This window comes from Hesperophylax consimilis, chromosome 22, assembly GCF_061612785.1.
Source record: "Hesperophylax consimilis isolate HC1 chromosome 22, BYU_Hcon_1.0, whole genome shotgun sequence".
NCBI lineage: Eukaryota > Metazoa > Arthropoda > Insecta > Trichoptera > Limnephilidae > Hesperophylax > Hesperophylax consimilis.
The window spans coordinates 15,392,937-15,405,402 of record NC_142857.1 but is presented as its reverse complement, the minus strand read 5'-3'; the positions used below and the strand labels follow the sequence as shown (position 1 = coordinate 15,405,402).

Sequence of the window (12,466 nt, the reverse complement as noted above, 5' to 3'; positions counted from 1 at the left end):
ATATAGTTTTCACATGGGGTTCGGTAAAAAAAATACCTGAAAAAAGTCTATATAACATACAATTCGTAAACTACTAGCTTACATTAAAAAAACCTCGCCACATTTGTTTTAGCATTAAACATTGGACCTTGGCGTTGCACCACGTCGTATAACATTTGGAAACGGGCCGCTAACAATAATACTCCTTATGTAGATAGTGATAAGGTTTAAATTCCCGCTTAACACCAGGTTATTCATTCGAGAAAAAACCTCTCCAAAAAGTATGTTTTATTTTATTTTGCGAAGTTCAGGCACAAATATTTAAAAGTTTTACGATCATTTTATAAAACAAAATATAATTTTCCACGTTATACAATAAATCCATAACCGAAGGGGTTCTTAAATAGGAGATTTTGAACTTAAAGCAGTTTTTATAGGCCTGATACTTTGGGCTCATTAAAAAAATTCATCCAAAAAGCTCGTTTATTTCAGAGGCCAAGATGTGCTCTACTCGCAGTTTTTAATTAAAAAATCTAAAATATTTATTAAAGATCAAATTTTCAAGCCAAAACAGACATGCTTTTGGATTACTTGGTATAGCGCTTCGCTTTGAACGCAGTCTGATCTATAGATCTACACTCAGAATTAACCGTATTTCTTAGTGACGGTTAGCGTGGGGGCAGTAAAGACGGAAATCGACACTTGAATTTACTGGTACAAGCACCGACCCAATGGCCCATGTTCACTGCCAGGGTCCTGCAGGAAAACAAGCATAATCCCTCGCCAATATCTTCCCATGGAAGAAATTGTCGCTTCCCAATAAGGTGACCGTTGTAGGCCGTTATTCGCAGAGGATGTAGGACTGTAGGTATGACTCGAGGACGTTGAGATTGTTGAATTGTGGTGCGGTAATGATCAATTCGGTCAATCGAATTAATTAAAAATCTGGGACATAAATGATTTTTGAACAATTTTATTCTTATATGATTACTGTATTGATTGATTGATTGCTGTACTATTCTCTGTAATTTAGTATGTGAATGGCACATGTTGTGCCGTATATGTGAAAATAAATAAATAAATTACCGCACAAGATAACAAATGCTTCCAGCCATCTGGAGCTAGGGTAATGGTATCTCCAAGTTGGGTATGTTGTGAGGCTGAAGGGATTGGAAGGGAAGGAAGACCTCCGTGGTCGAGGAATAAGGCTTTCGACTAGTAGTTTGGAGGTTCCACCAACAACAAGTAAATTTTATGTGATTGATTTGTGTTATTTCACAATTTTATGTGATTGATTTGTGTTATTTCACAATTTTATGTAGGTGATTTGTGTTATTTAACAATTTAAGTGATTGATTTGTGTTATTTCACAATTTAATCATTGAAAATAATATAAGGTATATTTGCGTGACGTTCCAGAGTGGAAGAAAATCTCAGTATCGTCCTGGTGTAAGACCACCATTCAGTATTGAAATGTTGTTTGAAATGACTTTAGCCATGTTTGGTGACCAGATTTGAATAGCCAGGTGCTTCCCCATCCCACTTCATTCCCCTCCCCATTATCTTTAGCCTCACAACATATCCAAATCGTGGATGCTATAGTCTCACTGGCTCCAGGCGGTTGGGAGTCGTTGCGACTCTTGTACGGTATTCATATAATAAGATAAAATTTTAAAAAGATGATGGGGAAAAAGAAGGTTGGGAAGAATTAGTTATTAAGATCTGTTCAGCAAACACGGCTAAAGCCATTTCAGGCAAGGTTTAGAATTTGAATGTTGGAATCAGCAAGGGAGATACTGAGAGTATTTTCCACTCTCCCAATACATTGAACACTAGCTACCAGTTTATTTCGATGGCTTTCGAAACGTTTAGTGTGACAGTTAAATAGTCTCATATCCATTTCAATCTGAATCAGTTATTAGTAACTGTAACTTATAACTAATTTACGAAACATGTCGGTTTTACCTGAATAATAAATGTGATTAAAACAAAATGATTTTTATGTTTAATCAAAACGGTGACACAACAAAAGTCTGCTGTGTTTGAAAAAATAATATGTGAGTTGTTATGAGAACGGAAGTTCTTATGGGAAATAGCCTTAAAGGCTTCAAGATGCATGTAAATGCCACACATTACCCGTTATAATATGTACATCATGTTCCGTTTATATTTTCTTCTTTCTTGTAGAATGTATCTAAAATACGTAGCTTATGTTACATGACATGTGTATTGTAAATGGACTCAAAGTCTGTAATATAAAAAAAATGTTGAAAATAGGGTTGTTATGTTATGTTGACTTACCTTAATTTCAGGGAACAAGATCCAATTCTAAGGGCTGCTTCTAGCACTGTGACTGCTGCATGATAGTGGCCTGCTCCCAATAGTTCTTGACCAACGACCTTTTGAAAAATACATCCATCATAATTTGTTTTTAAATTTGATTCAAACGTCTTCTTTCCTTCGGAGTTGATAAATGGTATTAATATTGTACTATCAAAAGAAACGGGAAAAGAGATATGTTCACTTAGTACCCTGGGGACTTTATATGTATTCGGTTCGCAAAACTTAACCCATGATTTATGCTTCGACTATTTCATTTCCTTGGGGGATATTGAGAAAGGGCACAGTTCAAAAGTTATTGCACTAAGAGTAGCTAAACGAGGCGAACATAATTGAGCTTGATATGGATCCTACAACTAAATAGGCGTGGATGTAACCATATGCCTATTAGAAAAGAAAATTCTAATTATTTCTGAGTTCAACGATATTTACTGAATTAATGAAAAAACATTAAAATAGCAAAATTAACTATAAAATAGGTACACCATATTAGTTTTAGCGTTAATGGAAACAATATAACACCGGTTTTATTGATAAGTCTTCTAGTGTAAAGACGATAAATAATTAGCAACCGATTATTCGATGAAAAATGGAATTCCTCAAGGCTCATTGTCGGGTCCACTATTATTTTTAACATGTTTCTTACATTAGTTAGAATATAAAAATATTCATGATTTAGGAGGTTAGACCAATTATTATATATGAACAATGAAAATACAAACTTACCGAAATGAGTACAAAAGGGCTTTGATCTAACTTCATAGCCTGCAGTTGCATAAAGGTCGGGTGAAGTGCCGGCCTGAGCGGAGACTTGAGCGAGGCCTCCACCAGCGCGGCCAGTAGCTGTCTGGAACCCGCATTTTGGGCAAGCCCTGAGCTGAAAGCGGCCAGAGCTTCGCCGTGACGACCAAGACATTGCAGTGCCACCCCTGGAACATATCAACATTATGTATTACTTAAAAAAAACTAATGTTTTTTTAGAAAATTTTTTCTAAAAAAACAAAAAAAAAAATATATAACATAATAATATACAACAATAATATACAACAATAAAATATTTTATTTGATGCCAGTGAGACAGTTTGACGCCACTGGTTTTATGGTGGGTATACTCTTCCATCTGTTCAGTGGCGAATTTATTGTCGGAATCCATTCCGAAATATTAAAAATTGGGAAACTTTGACGCTTTTGATGTGAAACATCTTTTGGCGCGCCTAGAAGTGTTAAACCGAATCTTGCGTAACTAGCGTGGCAAGACGGGACGACGCTCTTGCACCGACATTAATCGGGAACGGATTTAGAGAATTCCCAGAAAAAATTAATCAACAATAATAATCCCTCAAAATTACAATATTATTGAGGGCCTCCTGTGCGGATTAGACGTTGAAAAACATACATTTTTTATAAACGTTACCTTGTCTGTAATAAGCCTTCGGCCATGTTGGGCATAGTTCTCTTGCTCTTATGGCATCTTGAAGAGCTGCTGAAAATTGTCCTTGTTTCAGTAGGGCCGCAGATCTGAAATTAAAAAATAAAATGGACGGTCAGATTACAATTTTGGAGGCGGGTATGGGCACCGCCGCCCCGGGAGCCATTTATTGGATAACTAACACCTCTGCCATAGTGGTTCACTACGTTTGGTGATAGGGATACCAACTGCGCGGCAGACCGGATACTAGATAAGGGAGACCTTTTGACCTCTATGGGGAACATCGCCTATCGTCACTCCAGATCAAAATTCACCCCAGATTCCTACCCACTCCTCCTACCTTTTTCCTCCCGAGAACTTAATCGCCTACCTTTCTTAAAGAGATCTTCCACACAGCATCCCAAAAGATGACATAGGCCCTGATAGAGATCATTTCGGGAATCAGTATCCTGTGAGAGCTAATGCAAAAGCATCGAAATGAAAATTATCATGAACTACTGATACTAGTACTGATAAATTAGCTTCTCTTAACTTCGGAACAATAAGAACACCAGAAGAAGAAATTAAGATTAAATTCAAAAGATATTTTGAAAAGCTTACCTGTTGCTGAACAGAATATGGTTTGCAGGATCCAGAGTCAGGGCGTCCGAGTAAAGGGCGACAGCCGTTGCATAGTCTCCCGCCTGACAAGCCGCATTGGACAGTCGGACCTTTTCGACAAACAACGCTCTCGAGGCTGCCGGTAGCTCAGATGTTCCCTCCGGCTCAACCTGAAGAAAAAAATGTAATTAATACAATGTTATTACTTTTTAGGGAAATATATTTAAAAATTAACAACAATTTTTGATTATTTATTTTGATTTATGTTATACTTTATTTATGCTATGCATAAAACATTGTTTTATAAACATTAGTTTATCATTAAAAAATAATAATCTTTTCAGACGCTGATATTTCCATTTGTCCTCAGATCAATTTACTTAAATGTATATAAGAAAAAAATAAATCAACAGGTTAATTATGAACCCTCCACCCTGATGTGCGTAAGATCTTTATTATTTTTCTAATTTTCGATCATTTTGTTTTTCCATCTTTATTTTGTTTATCTTTGATCATTTCAATAACATTATTATCTATCTACATTTATATACTTTTGAACTGTGTTATTTTTAAGCTTTTTCTTTTTCCAATAATTTACTGTATGTTTTTCTTATAATTTTTTTTATATATAGGATCTTATACTCTTATGCGGAAACTTCACTGGTTCATGCAACCATGTAAAACGTATTTTTTCAATATAAAAATCATAACTTTTTGTTTCCTTTGTAGAAGTAAAATTGAAAAAAAAAAACAGAAAACAACAGAAAAAAATTATTTTTGTTAAATAGCAGACCTGCATTTTCGATTAACAGCTTAAATCTTCGATTAAATTTAAGAATTCGATCGCCAGCTTGTGAAGGGTTGTTAATGTAATGGATTATGGATTATTGGATAAATCGACACACAACTTGCATATAACGTTACGTACGGGTATGCACGTGAATTTTAACAATCAAATCACAAATTTACACGTTATGTAATCTGAAGAAATATTCGTGCTGTAAAAATATCACGAGCGATACTCATCGACGAGTCACCGTAGGGTTCACAAAATCTCAATATTTATTTTATAATTGAAAGCAAATAAAGTTCAGTTTTACTTGCATGGTATCCGAGTGAGCAATTGAGCCGTTTCACAATAGCAATAAGCAATAATAATTATATTAAATTTACGGTAGAAGTGTCGTGGAATTGTTCGAAGCGTATACCTAGTACCTACGCAGGTACCTGCAGGCATTAAGCGCGGTTCACACCGGGATTCTTTCAATGCAATTAGAAATTAACCATAGTATGGGAACTTATTCACTATAGGAGTTGACGCTTGGCTATTTTTGCAGTGCAGTTTTTATAATCGTAGTTATAAAAGCACCTGTGGCCGAAGTTAGTAACGAATTTTCCATTATTCGTATTTTCATCAAAATACCGCTAGACTGAATAATGACTGAATAATCGGTAACCGATTTAGAAGTTCTTCATCAAATGACCAAAAGTAGCGAAATTGTACTATATAATATAAAAAGAAGAAAACTTGCAATATATTTATCACATCACAAGGAAAAACAAATACAAGACTAACCAACTGATAATCTAGATGAAGATTGATCGAAGACATAGTAAACCGCACCTCGTAGCTTCTAAACCTAGGTGACTGGTACGAGTGTAATCTTATTGAGTTGTTCCAAGCTGCGGCAAGCTGGGTTGCAGTGATGACAGCCAACCTCTGATAGAAGGACGCCAGAAGTAGAACATTTGATATTAAAAGAAGAAAACTCAACAACTTAGGGCCAGCTGTTTCACAGAAAATCAAATGGCCATTCAGCAAGAATTTGGCCTTTGAAAGGACCTTGTTATACGCCGATTTGATGTGCGTTTCAGGTTCTATATGAAATTTTAATAAGCTGACAAGCTTAACAACATGATAGTTGTCTTCTTCCGCTGGTCACAATTAGTTCAAAAGCTGAAACAGACTTAAAATCGGCAATCGACATTTCAACTGTCAAATAAACTGTTACATTTGAATTAATGTGAATCAACCCGTTCTCAATTTTATCATACTCTAAGATTCAATAAACCAATCATTTGCGGCGTATTCCTACTGCAAAAACGTCAAGCTGCTTGGATGTACCCATCAAGCAGCAAAAAGGCGATTAATACAGACAGCCGGGTGGTAATTCCAGGATGCGAGAGCTCGGAGTCGGATATGTCTATTGGATATTGATTGACTCCCAGTGTGAACAAAGCTTTATTAAAGCATTCTGGAAGTTCGAAATCGTAAATAAAGGCAAGTCAATGCATTCTCATTCTCGAAGAAGGTGCATATTGAGTTACCGGACAAATATAATTTAGCTTTAGCAATTGCTTACCTGCTCCGTGAAGTTTGGATTAAACATTAATTTCTCGAAACGGGCGTTCCCAATTAATTATTAGGTACCGGCTCGGTGGCTCGCGAGGGTACCCTGTCTTGATATTACACGTTATACCCCGCCCCTGCCAGCCGTATTCTCTACTCCTGGGATAATATTAAATAAATCTTATTTGTTTGAATGATGGCTCGTATGGCGAGATCAATTAAGATTAAAAATGTTTTACAATTTGCTAATTACACAGGGTGCCTGCTACTTGAGGTTAAATATCGAAGGTCGCAATAGAGGAGACATTCGATGGATACCAAACCAGAGTGGTGGATTATGCATTATCACCTTGGTTAAGGCGAAGCTTAATGCTAAATCACTATTTTCGACGAATCTTAATAAAAAAATGGTTTACATTTTTGAATACCAAAAATATGTTTTAAATAAATTGAAGCTTTTTCTATCGTTTTCCTTGAGTAGAATACAAACAAAAAATGTGATTACTCAATATAAAATATAAGCGCTAACTACTAAAAAAATTTTTTTTTCAATGGAAATGTTTTAAACAACTTTATAAAAATACAATATTTTAGCTAAGATTATCTGTGACAGTTTCTCTTGATTAACTTTTTTCCTTTCTTATATAATAGTTTACAAAATAAATAAAAACCACTTTTGTGCTTGAAATCGAGCGTTTCTAGACTTCGTTTGCCAAGCGATTTTAATGTCTATTACCTATATTCGTGAGGATATAAGGCATGAATATATACATTTTGGCTTGTAGCTTCCTCTTAAAGACCACCATTCAGAATCGAAATGTCACATGACATGGTTTTTACCGTGTTTATCAGCTATCCCACCGTCTCAGATCTCTTTCCTCTCCTCACTTCCTTCACCCGCACAACATTTCACAACCTCGGGCATTTGGGACTCTAAAGTAGAAGACGCAGAAAAATTATTGGTAATCTGCTTAAAATGGAATTGAATACCGATTCCTGATAAACTATTAGTAATCTCATAATATATTGAAACACGTGTCCATGCACCTGCATTTACCTTGATACAAATATAATGACGAAATGCTAAAATATTAGGAGTTTTATGAACAAGTGTTCCGACATCGTGATAATATATTCGAATTTTACTATAAGTTTATCAGGAAACCTACTAATTCATTCGTTAAGGGCCTGCAATCCCGTTTCTTAACAGCATTACTAATAATTTAAAGAGATTCTTGATAAATTAGCAATACTCCTTTTTATCCGTGTAGGTATATTGTAAAATAATTTTAATTAGATACTCCTATCGAAAAGAAACAAATCCTATGCCTGTAAAACATAAAATTATCAGACCCGTCTTCAGTTACAGTTGTTCTAAGCGTTAAGTGTATCTAACGAGGATTGACTAAATGATTTTGAACTTGTGACAAGAATCTTTGTAGTCACACAAAAACATGGTGGCTGGCGAATTTAACTACTTATAAGTACAACTTCTAAGTAGTTAAAAGTAAAAAACGTCAATAACAAGGTGTATAAAACTGAGATTGCTTCATTGCGAATTGAAGAAGGACCACCAAACCAAAACCGACCACCAAAGAGGGTTCGATTTAATAAGGAGCAGTGTTTCAATTGTTTTTAGTGTTTAATAAGGAGCAGACTTTCCAACGGTTTCAACGCTTAGAAAAAAAAAGTATTACTCTTTAAAATATTTCCCATCAAGTTCCAACCGCCCTACATATTAATCGTTTTTATATTCTGGGAATCAACTAACTTTGTAACTGGTTAAGATTAGGAATTATCGCATTTTATTAATATCCGCTGCGCTATTATTTGCCATAATAGTAATTATATTTTCTACATTTAAAATATAATGTTTTCACTTGATCCGTATACTTTTGATTATTGGTATTTTTTAATTTTAATGTCTGACAGGAAATCCTGTTGTGTTTTCTCAGGGCCTATGCCATCTGTCAGAATGCTAGGTGAAGGGTTGTTGAAGGGAAAAAGAGGTAATGAAAAATTCTGGTAAAGCGAACAAATCACATAGACAGATGTTCGCTATGACGGAAAATAATTCTAAAATCCTTATTATGAATCTAATGACATTAATTAATACAGTAAGAAAAATAATTTATTTCCCACTTCTTGATGAGTTATCCGGTCACCGTTTACGCCCTTAACAATATAATACATTTAAATAATCTAATAAAATTCACGTAATTATTAAAGAATTAAGAAAACATTAAAAACAGAATTCAAAGTACCCCACAGAATAGAAAATCTATTGTCACCAATATGAATAAATTCAATCATCATGAAAATTGAAGTTGGGCGGGGGTAAATTGAATTATATAAATAAGTCGTCTCAACGTAGCCTAACTACAGTTTTAAAATGGCCTTGTACGCCGAAAAAGCTGTCACAATAATAAAAACTAACATACTTGTAGAACTTTATAATACCGTTATTAAATTTGATTTATATCTAAAAAACATATTAAATGGAGTTCTACGATTTAACCACAAAACAATAAATAACTATTAAGTTTACAAAATAATAAGGACAAAGCTCTTTGCTAACAAATTCAAGTTCATTGTGAGATAAAGGGGCAAGCGGAAAACAACATACACAAATAGTTTCTGGAAATCCCCGGAAACCCGACGAAATGGAAGACAACCCTACCTAAAGCATACAAATAATCAAATCAAGACATGTTCTAGTGTTAAAGAAATGAATAACTGGGAAAAGAATACAGGTGAAGCCATGTTAGAAGGCTATTATTAGCGTATATTAAAAACATATTTAATGTCAATATTATGATAGGTTATTATGTCCCATTTGGATAGACTTTCCATAAATCATAACGCCATCTGTAAGGTGTTTTTTAAAAGCGCCGCGCGCCGGTGCATGATGTAAAACCCGAAATAACCGTATTGCTCCCAATTGCTCCGTCATATCAATGATTGATTATATAGGTGGATCGGTTGCTCGGATTACTTGGAATGTCGCAGTGCCGGGGTCTTGGATTATACAACTTTACGGGAAGAAGAATGCAATCAAATGAATATTGATTCTGAACTTCAAAGGAAACTATCATGCAAAAATGCTGCAACACAATTGAAATAAGATGTAACAGGAGACAGAAACACTTGAATAATCTATCTATCGATCCATCTAACTAGTTATATAAACAGGAGTATCTGTGTCTTGTGGCGATAGGACGGGCGGCTGGCCGGACGCGTGGCGGACAACGGGCGGGCGTAGTGGATTTGATTTGTACACAAATCTACACTTTTATTACGAGACTGATAAATTTTTCAAACTTGACTTTCAAAATGAGAAAAGCCCGGGCAACGCCAGGTACTTCAGCTAGTCTCTTAATTTTAATAATCAGGTATCCCTATAACTTGAAATGGAGATATTGCATAAGACAAGTCAGGAATTTTCTATTTTATTTGTTATACCTAAAAATAGCGCCGTCTGTAAAAACCGGGGACTATATCGCCATGCGGATAAGGCAGGGGCTGCAGGACGGGATTTATTAATGCGGGTCTTGAAGAGATCCAGATTATATGAAAATATAAAAGAAAGATTTCATACGAAAAAAACACATGCGAGCCGACTTACCAAAAACGTCTCGGAGAAATGACTCGTCCTTATAATATATAAGCCGACATCAACTGTGAACGAATGTTTCGCTCGTGTCCGTCGAGTTTAGAGAAAATATCTCTTTTCGATTATCTGAGCATTTCGATTATTTTCTTCAACTTTTTCATTTCTAACGACTAAAGGGTTAAAAACACTTTTGAAACAAGGTCTACGTACGCTTCGTCAAAAGCTGATATTAACTCACTATTGACTGATTTATTTTTCAAATTTGGACTTCGGATTCGATTTGCGCGATAACGCAAATAAATAAAAAAAATCCTCTTGTGACATGAGTATCCGGACACCATGTATTATTCTCCTGACACCCTTTTCTCCATTTAATCGCTCTGTATGTCCAACCCACGAGACATCCCTTTCATTTAGGTAAGTAAAAATAAAGCTAGGTTCACACAACATTTAATGAAAAATAATTAGAATGATTGTGTAAAGTTCTAAAGTATTTTTTTTTAAATTCTATGTGAGTAACGCACAAGAGTCCCAGCTGCTTCCAACGATCTGAAGCCAGTGAAATTATGGCTTTTCTAATTGGGGAACGTTGTAACGTTTCGATTCTGAACGGTGGTCTTTCAACAAAGCGATACTGAGAGTATCTTCTGTTGTTGTATATTTTTCTTGGATCATTACTAATAATCACCACCTGAATTTTCGCGGTATGAGCTTGAAACATGGTGCATAAGTTCACGTATGTTTCGATGTTTGCCATCACGATAAATTAAAAGACCTTATTGATGAAACATCAGTTTAAGAATATTTTATCGATTTGCCTTGATAATATATCAAGAAATAAAAAGAATTTTCGTAAATGAAAAAAATTTCGGATTTTCAGGAAGATGTGTTCCGACATCATTTATTTATTTATTTAACGCCCAGAGGGCTTTTACATGTAGGTGGTACAATTTAAATGACAGTTTTTAAACATGAGAAAGAAATAATAAAAACAAAATTACATTAAAAAATAATATATGCAAGAAACAAAATTAAAAAAAAAAAACAAGAACACGAATTAAAAAAATACAGCGATTTGACTGGTTTACAAAAATATAACTTCCATTTAGGAATAGTGTTGAAATAAGTCTTTTACGTAATCCACAAAATCCGCAAAGTTAATATTAAATATATCGACATCGCCCAAACATTGGTTTCCCATAGTGTGAAACCGTTGTATTGGGGAGTTCGCAATGTAATTGCGCTTATGTGTGTTGCAGTGGAATAGTGTATTTTTCGTGTTGTTATTGTAGGTATTCGTAAGTTTATGAGTTGTAGAAGTTCGCAACAGTATATATTATCATGAAAATATATAAGCAATTTGCTAAAAGTTTATCAGGAATCCTGTTATTTTTTTCGTAAGGTCTTCAATCCCGCTTTTCACGTGAATTATAAGTAATTTGAAGAGATTCTTATTAAATTAGTTTTTTTTTCTATTCGTATATTCCTATAAATATATTTCACAATGTAACACATCCCCCTCAGATTTTCTGCCGGTGGCCATTCTCGGCCGGCAGTTCAAAGGGCAGAGTAATACCGGCCGCGTAAGAACCATTATATTAATTTAGCCGCGGCGATCGTGTGCGCCACGCCTTATGTTTTCCGCTCGTAAATAAAACGCATGCGTGTGTGTACACGCCTTTGTGTTCTTACTTCTTCCGAGATTCGTAATTGGAACAAGGAACGCACTGAACGCACCAACGGGTGAATGATATTATTTGGGATTTGGTACCTTTAGACGACACACCTAACTTTACAGTCGAAGGCGATACCATAGTAGATATTTTTTTAAACAATAACAATACATTTAAAAAATAGCCGCTATCTCGTTAATTCATTTTTTGTTAGCGTCTACAAATTTAAGGATGCTTAGGACGGATTGTTTCACAGAATTTGAACAATTCATCAAATTTAGAAATAAATTTTCAAGTTCTGTAAAAGTTCTGTTATTATTTCAGTTCTGTGAAGCAACTGGCTCATAACGATATAATAAGAAAACTTGAAAAGAACTTTCACACAAATCAAATACGAAATATATAATAAATTGTTCAAATTCTGTGGAACAACCCGACCTAAGTATTATCATGTTAAAATTGAAAGTTTTAAATATGTATGT

The 12,466-nt window shown here is 34.8% G+C and overlaps 1 protein-coding gene across 4 annotated transcripts in view; it reads right to left on the bottom strand.

The window, feature by feature from the left end:
- The window catches only part of LOC149412893 (tetratricopeptide repeat protein 28), a 188,335-nt gene that overhangs the window by 43,865 nt on the left and 132,004 nt on the right, over window positions 1-12,466 (bottom strand). For all 4 annotated transcript variants that reach the window (XM_089645301.1, XM_089645303.1, XM_089645302.1 and 1 more), the window contains exons 3-6: window positions 4,349-4,518; window positions 3,734-3,837; window positions 3,046-3,248; window positions 2,281-2,378 (exon numbers count right to left, since the gene is read on the bottom strand). In XM_089645301.1, coding sequence (XP_089501427.1) covers window positions 2,281-2,378; window positions 3,046-3,248; window positions 3,734-3,837; window positions 4,349-4,518 — 575 coding nt within the window. The remainder of the gene's footprint in view (window positions 1-2,280; window positions 2,379-3,045; window positions 3,249-3,733; window positions 3,838-4,348; window positions 4,519-12,466) is intronic.